This window comes from Eumetopias jubatus, unplaced genomic scaffold (genome assembly GCF_037043125.1).
Source record: "Eumetopias jubatus isolate StellerSeaLion01/CBP00866 unplaced genomic scaffold, mEumJub1_p1.0 scaffold_6, whole genome shotgun sequence".
NCBI classification, from domain to species: Eukaryota; Metazoa; Chordata; class Mammalia; order Carnivora; family Otariidae; genus Eumetopias; species Eumetopias jubatus.
Window position 1 is genome coordinate 7,651,227 of NW_028274812.1, and position 14,024 is coordinate 7,665,250.

Sequence of the window (14,024 nt, forward strand, 5' to 3'; positions counted from 1 at the left end):
CTTGTTTAATTGAATTCCAAAAAGAATGTACCAACTTACTGTCACCAGCAAGAGAGGAAAGAGCCCATAGCATAGCATCCTCTTTACTTGTATGTTAGTTTTTGGAATGCTTGACTAGTGGAAGGGCAAAGAAATGACAGCACATCTTATATTTTTATAGGAGGTTGCATATTTGTTGTTGTTGATGCTTATTGGGTGCTATTTGTGTATCATTTTTTATGGTGTGTTACAGTTTACTTCTTCCATGTCTTTTAATTAATTAAAAGTAGGCTCCACACCCAGCATGGATCCCAACATGGGGCTTGAACTCACAACCCTGAGATTGAGACCTGAGTTGAGATCAAGAGTCAGATGCTTAACTGACTGAGCCACACAGGTGTCCCAATATCTTTTATGTCTTTTTAAATTTATCCACTGATCAGCATTAATTTCTTACAGTCTTGCTGATTGAACATACCTCTTGTTCTCACCCCTTACAGTTTGCAGTAAGCTAAGAATCCTCAAGCAGACTCCCCACTGAGCGTGGAGCCAGACTCAGGGCTCCATCCCAGGACCCTGAGATCAAGACCTGAGCCAAAATCAAGAGTCGGCTACTTAACCGACTGAACCACCCAAGTGCCCCAAAATAAATGGATTTTAAAACATAATTTGGAAAGTTATGACAACACTTAAAAATTGCATTGGCTGTAAGAAAGGTCTTGCAAGCATCTTTTATAAAGAATTTCTATATGCTCAAATTAATTTTCACTTGGATATTAAAATAAGCCATTGCCACAAATGGCTTTTCTCTTCAGATCCCTGTTCAGACTCCTTTTTAATGCCTTTGATGTCCTCTATCCTCCAGGGCGCCCCATCTCCCTCCCTCCCACCACATACCATCAACATGCCACACACCCTATAGGACCCAGTCCAAACCTCCTTTCCTCAATTATGAATGCCCACCTTTCCCCCACCATAACTGAAAAACTCTTCCATCTTCTCTGTCCTCATGGCATACTGTTTTGTTTTGCTTTTAGCAATTTGTAGGGTCTTCATAATTTTGCAATGTGGTCTAGTTATTGGTGAGCACTTTGATTTTTCCCTGTGGATCGTAAACATCTAAAGAAATGGGAGTGAACACAGGAGTCATACCTAAATACCCAAATGTTATTTCCGACTATGGTTCCAACGGTGGACGTTTGAAGGGCATACCTCCGAACTATATGGAGATTGAAATAATGTTGTGGGAAGGTTAGAGACCTGGCATTTCTGGAGTTTCAACAGCCCGCCCTTTTTTAAAGTTGCGATGACACTGTTTCATTATAAAGGTCTGCCCAGATCCTCTCCAACACACTACATGTAAACGCCACGTGCACGTGCATGCCTGCATGTGCCTGTGTATGTGCGCGCGCGTGTGCAGGGGTAATCGATCCTGGGGCTGCTTTGCAGGGAGAGAATACCTCGACCTCAGAGCTTCTTCCTCCCAGTTCTTAAGGTCTCTGATCACTTGAGTTTTCGGCATTATTTCCCTGAAGGTGCTCTGGGGCTCTCCCGGGTGGAGAGCAATCTCCTGCCCAGCACAGCGTGGCGGGGGGAGGGGGGAATGGCAGAGGGTGGCATCCTCCAAAACAAAGCGATCGCAGACTTGCTGAATTAAAACCCAGCCGGTTTAGGACGATTTCCAGGTCGCCACGCAGCCGGGGCTGGAGTCTGTCCGGGCTGAGGCTGGAGGAGCCATTTCGGGCCAGGGATGCAACAGGGTTTGGGGAGCCGCGGGCAGGAAGAGAAAAGGCCACCTAGCGGGCTTTGTTTCTGATTCCGGCAGGTTCCCGAGCCACAGATTTCAAACGCGAAGCTAACCGAAGCACTTCCTCGCACTAATTGGAAGGGGAAGGGAGTGACTCATGTTACACCAGCTCGTATCTTCCCTCCCCGTAACTGCTAAATTGTAGCTTTAAAAGGAAGTGACATGGGGTGGGGAGAGACGTCAGCTGAGGACCACTTTTTTTTTTTTCCCCCGAAGGGTCCACCCCATGGGTGGAGTCTCGCTTTTTCTTTCCAGTGTTGGCTGACTTACAGCTCCTATAAACTAGTGGCAATTTCTGCACCCCAGCCTGCTCCCTTTCAGTTTCTGATTTCTAAGCCCATGTGGCAGGGGCCGCCAGAAAAGGAGGTATGTGCTGTTCGTGCTGTTTCCAGGCGACTTCACCTCTGGGCGTGGCGGATGTCTGTGTCTCTCTCTCTATCACTGTTCTCCTCTCCTCGGCTGGACCTCACTAAAACCTCTGGAAGGGGTAGGTACAGAACGAGGAAGAGTGGAAGGTGGAGAAGGAAGTGAGGCGACAGTGGGGACGTGGAGGGGGCAGAGCCTGGAAGGCAGAGGGGCTTTGCGCCCTTTCTTTGTGCTCAGCAGGGTGAGCGTGCCTTTCCAGGTTGTGATTTCCAGCTGCTGTTCTGGGCTGAGTTTCCCCCCCTTAGGCCTCCTCCCCTTGGGTGAGAGCGTTTTCTCTGCAATAGATGAAGCTGGGGAGAAGGTTCCTGTTACAGATCGGTCTCCTGTGTCATGCAACACGTTCTTCCGTCCCTGGCGTTTCTATGGCAACCACAAAAATAATACTACACAAAAGGCAGCCCCGATATAAATGGATTTATTTGTATTTCGGTCGGAGCCTGCTTGCTGCTTTCCGGCTGGTGATTGCCTCGCCTCGGCTTGCTAAAATCCAGCGTGGCTTTGTGGCTACCCCTCCTCACTTTCATTTTGGTTTTTCCCTATCACAGGAGGGCTGGGGGAGGGGTGTTGTCAAGGAAACGGGCATTTGTAGTTACCTCTTTATGACTTAATTTTTGGCCTCTGAATTTCTCCATCCTCTCTAGGAATTATAGAAGGAATGATTTGGTGTTTGTGCAAGTCCTCAATTCTGGTCTGTTTTAGAAAACCAGGACAGTTCTCTAGATGTGATATTAATGCTGGAACCAGACTAAGGGTGGGGGGGCGAGTACTCACTTCTTTAAAGGAGGTGAGATCCTTGAAAAAAGTTTCAGAGTGTCTGAGAACCAGCACTGATAAGATACATCATTATCTGCCTCACCAGTTTGCCTCATAGTCTAAATATTCAAAAGAGGGTTCTTTGCTCTAGCCTGCACTTACTCGGCACAAAATCCAAGTTCAACAAGTATGAGTGACTTCCTTAGACGGACGCCCCATGTGAGTGGCTCTCATGGAGGTGAGGGTCCGTGGACCTTCTCTTTCTCAAAATTGGGCAAGTGTTAACCCACCTGTGATTATTAGTGAAGCATCTGCAGTTAGAAAAGACTATCATGAGAAGAGGGAGAAATGTGTATGTGTGTGTGTGTGTGTGTGTGTGTGTGTGTGTAGGGGGGTGTGTGTGTGTAGGGGTGTGTGTAGGGGTGTAGGTGTGTAGGGACAACGGGGACAAGTCAAAGTCCTAAGTTAAAACTACTGAATCTTCTTACTATCCTCTATGGGGAGAAAGAGAATTGATTTTCAGGAAAAATATAAAGCATGAGAGAAAAGTACTATCTACCCAGGAATAAGCAAAGTTAAATATGATTAGAATCAGTCACACATCTGCTATAAAGGCATAGTCTAAATGGGCCTGTTAACAGGTTGGAATTGAAATGAGGCTTTTATTCAGTATATCTGAGGAAATATCTAATAATGGGCACCATTCCCCTAATTTGGGATCCTGAATTACAAATTAGCCTTTATAAGACAGATCAATAGTCATCTCATCCTTGAATCTTAAACTTACCTGTAATTTTGAATAAAGATTTCTGAAGGTCACTCAGCCCTCCTAGTGCCTTTCTGCTACTGAAGCCAAAAGCATTACTTAGAAACCTCAGAGTAACCCCTCAGCATGGAAACAGGAAGAAGGGGTGGTTTTAATGAGGTTCTGTTTGTAGAGACCCTTACCTAAACATGCTATTATCTGGGACTTAAAAAACTTACTATAGTGCAAGAGATCTCAAGTATTGTAGATACAAAAGTTTTCTGAAGATGGGGACTGCATAGCATGGCACAAGACTAACTAGAACCAGAGTTAAAGCCCAGAGAATTAGTCAAAGGGCATAAAGCACAGAAAAATGGCCTTAAAAAGCATATTACTCTCGCTTTGAAAAACGCATGCTCGTACCTACGGCAGTTGAATTGTAGGCTTTCGATGTTTGCAAAGAGCATGGAAAGCAGTCTTGCTAAGTTACTGTTTTTCTAGCTTGAAAATGGTCCTCAAGGATGTAGATTTACCCCGTGACCCTGCAGAGCAGATGGCCAGTGTGTAAGTCAAAGTCTGTGATGGAGTTTCCAGACCTAGCAATTTCACAACAAAAAAGCCTTATGGAATGGAGTTCAAAGGGCAAGACTTGTTTGGAAGCACAGCCAGAAATAAATAAATAAATACTGTCCTATCATCGGACCCTGAGCAGGGGTTAAAAACATAATCAACATCCTTGACCTGGGGAAGGTCAATGGAGCTGTAGATGCAAAGCGAATTCAGGGTCGCGGGAAAGAGGCTGAGTAGAGATGTGACAGCAAAGAAGTTGGAGTCAGTTGCCACAGGGCTGGGACCTCATTGTCTGCAAGGCTCTGAATTGGGTGCCCAAGTCAAAGATCCACCAAACGGGGGTGACAGCACGGGCAGATGTGCACACAGCTGGAGAGCAGGAGGCTAGGCAGGAGGGAGACGGAAGAGCAGATGCGGTTAGTCTGAGAAGAACATGACCAGGATGAGGCTGTAACAGTTGGAAGGAGAGGAGATGGGCAAATCAAAGTGAAGAAGGCAAAGCTGTCCCAGCGAACGGGTGTGGGGCTGGGAGATGCAGCGTGGTTCTACATTCTTGTCCCAGGTGGGGAGGAGTCCTGTCATTAGTGTGGAAATAGGGCAGGTATACTCTGTGCTGGTGAATAGAGATTCAGGGACAGCATTTTGTGTAAACCAGAAGAATGATTGGTAGGAGAAAGATGTGAGTAGGTGGCAGAATCCTACCTAATCCAATTATTTTTGAAGTGAAGGCCAGACTTAAATCAGACTTTAAAGAAGTAAGAAATCTGGGAGAGGGGACCCCACCTGTCCCTACAACGTCATCCTAATGATACCTACCATCGCCATAGCTTTAAATTATGGGGAGCTCAGATGATCACGTGGCCGACTTACTACATTTTTGTGCAATCTGCTCTATTCTCAAAAGGAGGTCTAACGTGCATGTGAAGGCTCTGCATTCATAGTTCTAAATGGTTTTTGATACCTACATGTTTTGAGAGACATATATGATCAAGCCTGGCTTAATAATCACCCAACACCACCCAGAGCCTGGGCAACTCTAATTCAATAGTCTTTGTCCAAGACAGAATCTGTTTGGAAAGCAAGTGTTGGTACTCTGAAATTTGGCTTCGCGGTATGGACCGCGGAGGACCACTGCTGAGGCTGTGGGAGAGGGCAAGCTCACATCAGGAACTCATTCTTCTAATAATATTCATTGTATCTTATATTATTTTAATAGTATTCATTTTATCATTGTGTCACTATATTCTTGTATCGGCCAAGTGCTATGGACACAACTATGAGCAAAACTGGATACAGAGTAAATAGCTACAGTTTTCAAACATCCGAAGGGTTTTTCAGAGAGATGCCTCTAATGACTGAGTAAGGAGAAAGATTTTAAAATAAAAGCAATTTTTGGTGAACATTATCATGGAATGATCTATCTAATCTGTCTCCTCTATTTTTCAAATGCACTCTCCTTCCACCAAAGATTTTCTACCTGTTTTCGATTTTGTCTTCACTTTGTTACTCCAGTCTGGTTTTTTTCTGCTTCATCCTGTGATCCTAAATCCTACCTTTCGGTCACCCTTCATTCATTCATATATATACATGCTTACATCATCCACCCCTTTATTCATTCACTCAACAAATGATAATGACTATCATGTGTCAGGCACTATAAGTCATGGACATAGCAATAAATAGGAAACTATTTCTTTCCTAAAGAAGCTGAGGAACGAACAGGGAGACAAATGTGGAAATAGTCCCTTAAACCAGGGAGGGTTATTTTTGAGAGAGGCATTTATTGGCTAATGGCACTGCATGCTTCTTTCATTGAACAATTTTATATAGATTGTGCTTGGCAGAGAAGGAAAGAGCGGTTAGCTGTTTGACCATTGTCCATCTTAGCATTTTCTTGTATCTTTTGCACTGGTTGAGCTTATGGCTGGTGTCAGGAAACATTTGTCGATTAATGAAATGGGAAGAGGTGGGATTTCTGACCCTGGAGCCATAGAGGAATAGAGTCCAGAAGACTTACATGTTCTGTTTCTGAAAAGCATAAGCCGAGCATTAATCTCTCAAAGTTCCCTCATAGCGACTCATTTATGGACTTCCCTGGGACTATAGCTCCCTCCAGACGGACTTCAAGTATAGCATTTTTAAAAGGGAAATTCCCACCATCATCAAAATTGTATGCCCACTGGTTTGCTAGAGAGCCTCTTGTCATTTAGAGCTAATTCCCATAACACATTGCAAGTCCATGTCTCCTTCTGACAAAACCAAGTAGGTTTCAACACCTCAAATCTAAATAGCCAAAATGAAGAATGTTAAAACCTGTTGGAGTACTTATCCTATTTGTATTTCCTGATGTCACAAAGCTCCTCCGAATTGTTTTGCCCCCATTTGATTTCTACCTTCACCACGGAGATTACATGGGCAACATAACCAAGTTCATCCGGAGCACCACCCTCCTCTGCTTGTCTGACCTTCAGAGAAAACATTTAGCAGGTCCCCCTTCTTCTTCGATATTTTGATCTCTGAAGAGGTCAGCTTCTGCCTCCAGCAAGAAGCTGTTCCAGAGTTCCAGATAACTCTGGCTGGCATAGATCTCTCCCTTCCAAATTTGGGTTATACCTAGCGGCTAGTCCATGGTTAATTCTATGTAGGCTCCTCCAGGAAAAAAGGGACATTTTGGACTTCAGAGGAGTCTGAAGCTGTTCCCTAAAATTCCTGCAGAAAGATCAGTCCTCGGTCTGGGGGGATGGCAGGTCACCTGCAGAAGCCATCAGAGATGCTCAGGGGACCAGCCAACGTGTAGCTTTTCTGAGAATGGTAACGGCCCACTTTAGTGAGGAACTTCCTGTGTGCCTGTCTAGTACAGAGACCTCACAGCTATCGATTCACTTTAGCCTCATAACAAACCAAGCAGGTAGAACTATTATCTTTTCCATTTTACAAATGCAGAAAGTAAAGATTGGTGAGTTACTCACCTGCTCTCGTAAAAAGGAACAGAGGTGAGATTCGAACCAGACTGCTGAATTGCGTACCGCTGCCCCCTCCATGCCATTGCTGTATTCATCCATCTGTGCCCCGGGCCAGCACCATGCCACGGACTGAGCAGACATGCAGTGATCATGTCTGACCCAAGGATCAGATCTCTACCACGCAGACCTTCCCCTGTATCCCTTTCGTCCTAGTGTTTGGGAGCTGCAGAAAGACTGGAAGAGACAGGAGTGTTTTTGAACTTGGGCAACAGCCAGCAGCAGAGGCTAGGAGACAAGCTGCTATGGTTTTCAGGGAGCTTGGTTGTTCTGGTTCAGCCAGAGAGGTGATCTGGTGGGGCAGGGCAAGGGGCTTGTGGTTCAAATAGCTGAATGACAGTGCAGGACATAACATCAAATTAAATACAGACTGTTCTCCAAACTAATTTTTTCTTAAGATTGACTTACTTATTTGAGAGAGAGAGCAAGAGCAAGCAGGAGCAGGAGGGCCAGAGGGAGAGACAATCTCAAGCAGACTGCACTGAGCGCGGTGTGGGGCTCGATCTCATGACCCTGAGATCATGTCCTGGCCAAAACCAAAAATCAGATGCTTAACTGACTGTGTCACCTCAAAACTGATTTTTAACCAAGGATTGAACTTTGCCGAGAAGTTGCTCTTGAGGACACCTGTGGTTGCTGCTTGAATGGCTCCCAAGGCTGTGGTTGGAGAGGCAGACTTTCTTTTCTGTTGTTTTTGTCAACAAATCTATCACTGCGTGTAAAGGCAGAGTTTTATCTGGAAAGACACTGTCTTCTCTCGGACAAACTCTGAAATGAAAACCGGTGAAACGAATTGACCGGGAGCAAAATTTGGTCTTTTCCTCATCTCCGTCGGCTCTCTCGTGAGCTGTCACCTCTCTGTGGGCAGAGATTAACCCAGACTGATGATGACATTTTAAAGAGCCTGTCCATCCCAAGTGCTTCTTCCCAGGATGCCGCCGCTATCAACACACCGTCAATGCAATCTCTGAACCTCCCTCCTGGGCCCAGTCCTGAGGCCCTCTTTTCTCCTGCTGGGGGGAAGGGCAGGTTGCATGGACCCATGGTGGCGAGCGGCTTCCTTCCCCGGATGTGCCCCACCCTTATGTCTTTCTCCCCAGCCTCTGGCCTCTGTTTTCCTGACATTCGCCTTCCATCCCATCACCTGTCCTACATAAAACGTCACTCTAGATGCTACGACGTTAAATCGCAGTTCGCTCTTTAAGGTTCGATCCTAATCACCGCACTGGGTGCTTATTGATGGCAGGGGCTTTCTAACTGCACTGTTCCTAGCACGGGGCGGAGTACCTGGCACCGAATGGGTGTTGTAGCTTAGGGAAAGGTGGGCGCAGGGAGTCAGGGGTCAGATTTGCCTCTCTGAGCCGCATCCCCCCAACCAGGGCTAGGTCCTTCCAGGCTGACATTCCTTAGGACAAATTCTTCTTCTGGGCGCTGTTGACATTTGGGGCCAAACAATGCTTTGTTGTGGGGCCATGCTGTGCCCTGCAGGATGTTTAGCTGCATTCCTGCCTCTACCAGTGGAACCCCCCCCACCCCCCACCCCAGGAGTGACAGCCAAAAACATTCCAGACGTTGCCAGATGTCCTCTGGCCCCGCAGAATCATCTGCCATTGAGAACTTCAGGGAACTCCTGGATCCAAAAGCCCATCTCTCAGGACTAACTTGCACTCACCAGGTTTTACCATGACAGCCCCCACCAAAGGGGCAATTCAGTCATTTAAATTAACAGAAAATAATTGAAAAAAAAAAGAAAGAAAAGAAATGAAGAGCAGACCTGTAACCATGAAGTACTCCAATATGGCCCGCTCCGCAGTCTTCTGCTTGGGTGGTGCCAGCCCCAAGGCCTGGCTGAGCCCGCTGGCCTCAACGCCCCCGGGCGGGTGGGACAAGCCCCTGGGCAGGATAGATTAACATATCTACAGAAAGAATTGTGAGCGCACTTCCCTTAACTGACTTCGGGTCTGTCTGCTGGGATTTCCTGATTAATTCCCAGTTTCTAGGCCAACCAGTGAGCTCCACACCCAGGTCTCACTGGTTATTTATTTGCCTCTTAGCACCCTCCCCTCCCAATCTTGAATGCATTTCAAGCCTCTCCCGGCTTCTCACTGACACCGGAGGCCCCTTTTACTACTTGTCCTGGGACCAGCCCCTACTTCAGGTAAGGCCCCAGCTCCCCAGCCCAATGCCTGGTAGCGCTGGGCATACAACCACCTCGTCCCTTCCCTTGTCTGCCCTTCTCCCTTCCAGAACCGGAAAGATGGGCATGGGGGGGCGAGGGGGCACGGGTATGTCTGTTCTTCCAGACTCCCACGCAATTCCAGAACCCTCTCTGAACCCTTGTATCCAGCCTACTGTGGGCCAAGTGCTGATGGTACAAAGATGAACCAGACCGGGGCTGCCTACAGGATAAGACAGAAATTTTGGAAAAGGATTGCATGTACTTGCATGATTCGTTCTTTCCCTGGATCTTCTTTCAGGGTCAAAGGACCTTCCATAGCTTCACATAAATGAGCAGAAATTCTACATCTTAACCCCTGCATCATGTGGAAATTTAAGAAGTTACTTAGGACCGAATGATATAATGAAAGTTTTGTGGGGTCACCAAATTCCTCCTTCGGCCTCCGTTTCTGGGTGGAAGAGTGGGGTTCAAGTTTAAGTAGGGGAAACAGGGAGAGAGGACCGCAGAAATATTTTAAATGTGCCTGATTGTTTTAATTATTTATATTGGGTCCAATTTTAGCCAAATTGGGACTTCATCTCCGCCCCCCCCTTCTGTCTCCTCAAATGGCTGCACTGTGATTTGTCTCTAAGACAGTCTGGTCTTAACAGCTTCGCTGTGGCTTGGCTCCCCAGAGAAGTTGCACCTTTCTAGAGCATGTGGTTTACCAGGCTGGGATCTAGTTGTGTCCTGTGGATGTTGGGCAAGCAGTGAGCGGCAGTTTCCTAACTGCCATGTGACGCGACCCTGCCTGCCTCTCTGGGCAGGGAGAGGATTAGCAGGCTGGCAGTCAAGGTGTCCTGCCTTGTCGGAGGCCACAGGAACATTGTGTTGGCCAGAATCTGGAGACTGCCAGGCCTCCCTCTCTGGACACTTTCTGCTGGGCCACAGAGATGGGGGGGCCTTGTAGGGACCACGAGAGGCAGCATGGCAGAAGGGAGGACCAGGTCCCCAACCCAGGTCACCTGCTTACTTTCTGTGGGACCTTGGACTCCTTGAGACCAGGGACTGTCTCTGGGTCTGCACTGGCCCCGGCACTGGGAGGTAGCCTCGCATGGTCTCTGTGTCCTCATTTCCTGACCTGGTCAGGGAGGAGGCCGGGGTAGAGGGCAACTTCTTCAACCACCAACATGGGAGGGGGGGCCTTTTGGGAGTATGCCAGCGAGTGTGGAGAGCTGCAGGATACACCAGGCCCATGTCACCCAAGCATCTGTTTTGCTGAAAGATCCAAGATATATTTTATTTAAAAAAATAAAATGAACATGGATCTGCCATGATATGACACGCAACATTTACGTGAACTTTTAAGGCAAAACATGCTTGGTTGTTCAGATGGCTTAGGCCATAGCTCCGGATCCTTCAGTTAGCTTCCTCGGCTGAAGGGAGCATCTCTGCAGAAAGATTTTAGAGGGAAAACTGAGCTGGATGATGTCTAAGTGACTCTGTGGGAAGAAAGAGTCCATTTATCATGCTGTCCCTTCCACTACCTTTCCTTTTTACTACTGTCACTGAACAGAGAGTCTTGGGGATGGGATGGGATAGGGCAGGCCGTGAGCCATCCCTGGGGACTGGCTTGCCTTGACTCTGTTTCTTCCTTGTCTCTCTCTTCCTGATGGGATCACTGAGGGACGGTTGCTGGAGTCCCTCTCTTCCGGCTCTGGTCACCCACCCTCCTGGCCTTTCTTCCTTCTATTGGAATAACCCCTTCTCTAGATTAGCCCAACCCATTCTGTTCTTTCTTAACTCTCTCGCTCTCCCATTGCCTTGACTGTCTCTCAATAAGGAGTTGCTTTAACTCCTACTGCTTATAGATATCTTTTATCTTATCACCAGTTTATGATACATTACCTCCTCTTCTCATAAAGATTTCTCGCACTGGGGTTATCTTTTGGAATTTGAACAAAACAGTCAGGCATGTGAAATTTGCCAATTCAAATCCTAACAAACTGTCCTCAAGGTACCCTTCCCTTTAAGGGTCCCACCCTCTCTAGGGGTCGAAGATTAATCCAACCCAAACCTCCTGCCTGAAATAAGAAGCCTGGGCATGGGCAGACCTTGTTGTAATAGAGGGAAAGAGGAGAACCCAATACCTAACTACCCCAATAAACTGCTTTCCCCCCCCCTTTATAATAAGACGTTGGTGGAGGAACCAAAAAAAAAAAAAAAAAAAAAATCTGAACTGTGGACTTTGCCCAGGCATAAGCAAACCAAGTTTTATTAGATATACTTGAGAATAATAAGGAAGAAGGTAGGCCTCTCGTGTGTGTGTGTGTTGTGTGTGTCCTTGCTCTTTTTAAAACCATGTTTTTGGGCCACCTGGCCAGCTCAATCAGGAGAGCATGCGACTCTTGATCTCGAGGTCAGGAGTTCAAGCCCCATGTTGGCTGTAGAGATTACTTGAACAAATAAAACCATGTTATCAAGCGTCGATATGGAGTATCACTTGACCCAACGTTTCACTGAAAATGGAAATCATGCCATTAAAGTCTTAGGGTGCAATGGCGTCTGCATATAAGAAGTACTACAGTATATTCCAGTGAAATTTGCGCTTGAAAATCCATGTGACGCAGGGCAGGGCATTATGGCGTGGAGCCTGCTGAAAGTAGAGAAAGAAAGCGTACTCTGTGACCACAGGGAGTTTATTGTCTAATTCAGCTTAAACCAGCAAGTCTGACAAAGCCTATTCCATTTACGAGATGGTAGAATACCTAGGTGGGGACAGATTCTACCATGTGGAAGACAGCCCCAAATCTGCAGTATACAGTGGGAAAAATTATTGTCGAAAGCCTATGTACTTTGCGAGGCTTAATCTGATTTTACCCTGAACCTACTCACACAGCAAGTGTAATCCTGAAATGACTGGCTTAGCAAGCTTGGTTACCTGTTTGCCTGAGCAAATGGTGGAAAAGGAACCATCGATGGCAGGCTAGGAAACCCAAGAATACACGCCCAGCAGACCCGTGGTCCTGAGCCCTTGGTGTGGCATCTGACGTACTCCATTTACTAAAGCAGGACAATCCAGAGGACGCTGGAAGGATTGCCATCAGAAACAACGGTTTTGTCCACTCTATCTTTTGGCAAGTTAGTTCTGAATTTTAACTTTCCAGAAAATTATTTCATTCAAAACAAGGGGACACCCTGGCTGAGATGGGTGAGGAAGGAGATGGCGACAGGTAATGTCGAGGTGGTCGGCTGCTTGCTCCCTGCCACAGCCCACCCCCGGGGAGGATGGGCTTTCACAGCTGGCCTTCCAAGCCCCGGATGGCATGTCCTGGAGTGTCTGTTCCCTCTTTGGTTCCTGCCCCAGGCTACGACACAAGGAAAGGGGAGGTAAATCAAAGGAAGAAGGAGTGAGCCTCCATGGAGCTGGCCGTGGGAGGGCATGCTGAGCTAGCACGTCGTATCCTTGGTGTCAGATGCAGAGTCGGGGATGCAGCCACAGATAATGCAGAGGGACTACCAGGCTGCAGTGAGCAAGGAGCTGCGTCTCCCTCACCTTAGTCTGGTCTCAGGGTCTCAGGGCCAGAGGCTCACCCATGTTCTCAGCCTTGCCTGTCTGTTAGAATTGCCCACCTTGGACTGGTGCATCGAGTCTCTGGTTCCTCGATTTTTTTTTTTTTTTTAATGTTTTCTAGGTGATTCTGGTGGACTGGGAGAACTGGAACCATGTGACAGAAAGGTGGCTAGGAAGACAGTGACTCTGGACAAACAAAACCGGGGGCAGGACAAAGGCAGTGAGGAGGAGGATGCTAACTAGCTACGTTTCAGGTTCTCATGTGCCAGGCAGGGGTTCCAGAAACAACTAATCCTCACCATGACCCCATGAAGTAGGACCCTATTGTCTCCATTTTATAGATGAGACTGAGGTTAAGTAATCTGCTCAGGGTCGCATAGCCCATAAAGGCAAACCAACTCTTTGGCTCTTGAGTCCCTGCTCGGGTGTTAAGGTTGATACCTTTACGGGACTCAGCCTCTTCAGATGCTCAGTAGGCAAGGTTCCATGTTAGAGGGGTGTAGCAAGGGGCTCAGGGTCTGTGTCATAACTAGTGTAGCAAGAGTCTGGTAGGGTCTCTTCTCTCTGACCAACGTGTATTCCCAGAATAGAGGTCGAGTTAAATTATTGAGTTGTCTCACATCAAATACAGCTTCGTAACATTCCATTGTTAGCTGGATTTTTGGCAAGTAAAACATCCCACCTGCCTGTAGGGAATGCTGCTTTGTTGATGATGATGCCCCGATCTGGGTGTGGTGTAGCAGCTACGTCCCACAGACACTGTGGTCAACTTATTAAGGCACCCTAAGCTGGGTGTTTGTCTATAACGGTGTGGTGGATGTGACTAGCCATTCAAGTCATTCACGTTAGGAATATTTACTACCCACCTGCCACAGCCAGGTCCACATGCTGGACACTGTGGATCCCGAATGAAAACACTGGAGCCCCCAAGGAATTCGGGTTTGTAGGAAGGCAGACAGATATACATAGGAAAACATTTAGTGACCTTAATA

General features: G+C 47.1%; 1 protein-coding gene across 5 annotated transcripts in view; it reads left to right on the forward strand.

The window, feature by feature from the left end:
- The first annotated feature begins 2,023 nt into the window (after positions 1 to 2,023).
- The window catches only part of AGPAT4 (1-acylglycerol-3-phosphate O-acyltransferase 4), a 122,312-nt gene continuing 110,311 nt past the window's right edge, over positions 2,024 to 14,024 (forward strand). For 2 of the 5 annotated variants that reach the window (XM_028103340.2, XM_028103342.1), the window contains exon 1: positions 2,025 to 2,152. Coding sequence is in view for 1 of the 5 variants with exons in the window: in XM_088023806.1 (XP_087879932.1) it covers positions 2,204 to 2,273 (70 nt within the window). In the remaining 4 variants the exon portion in view is untranslated. The other 3 variants (XM_028103338.2, XM_088023806.1, XM_028103339.2) reach the window with 3 other exon arrangements.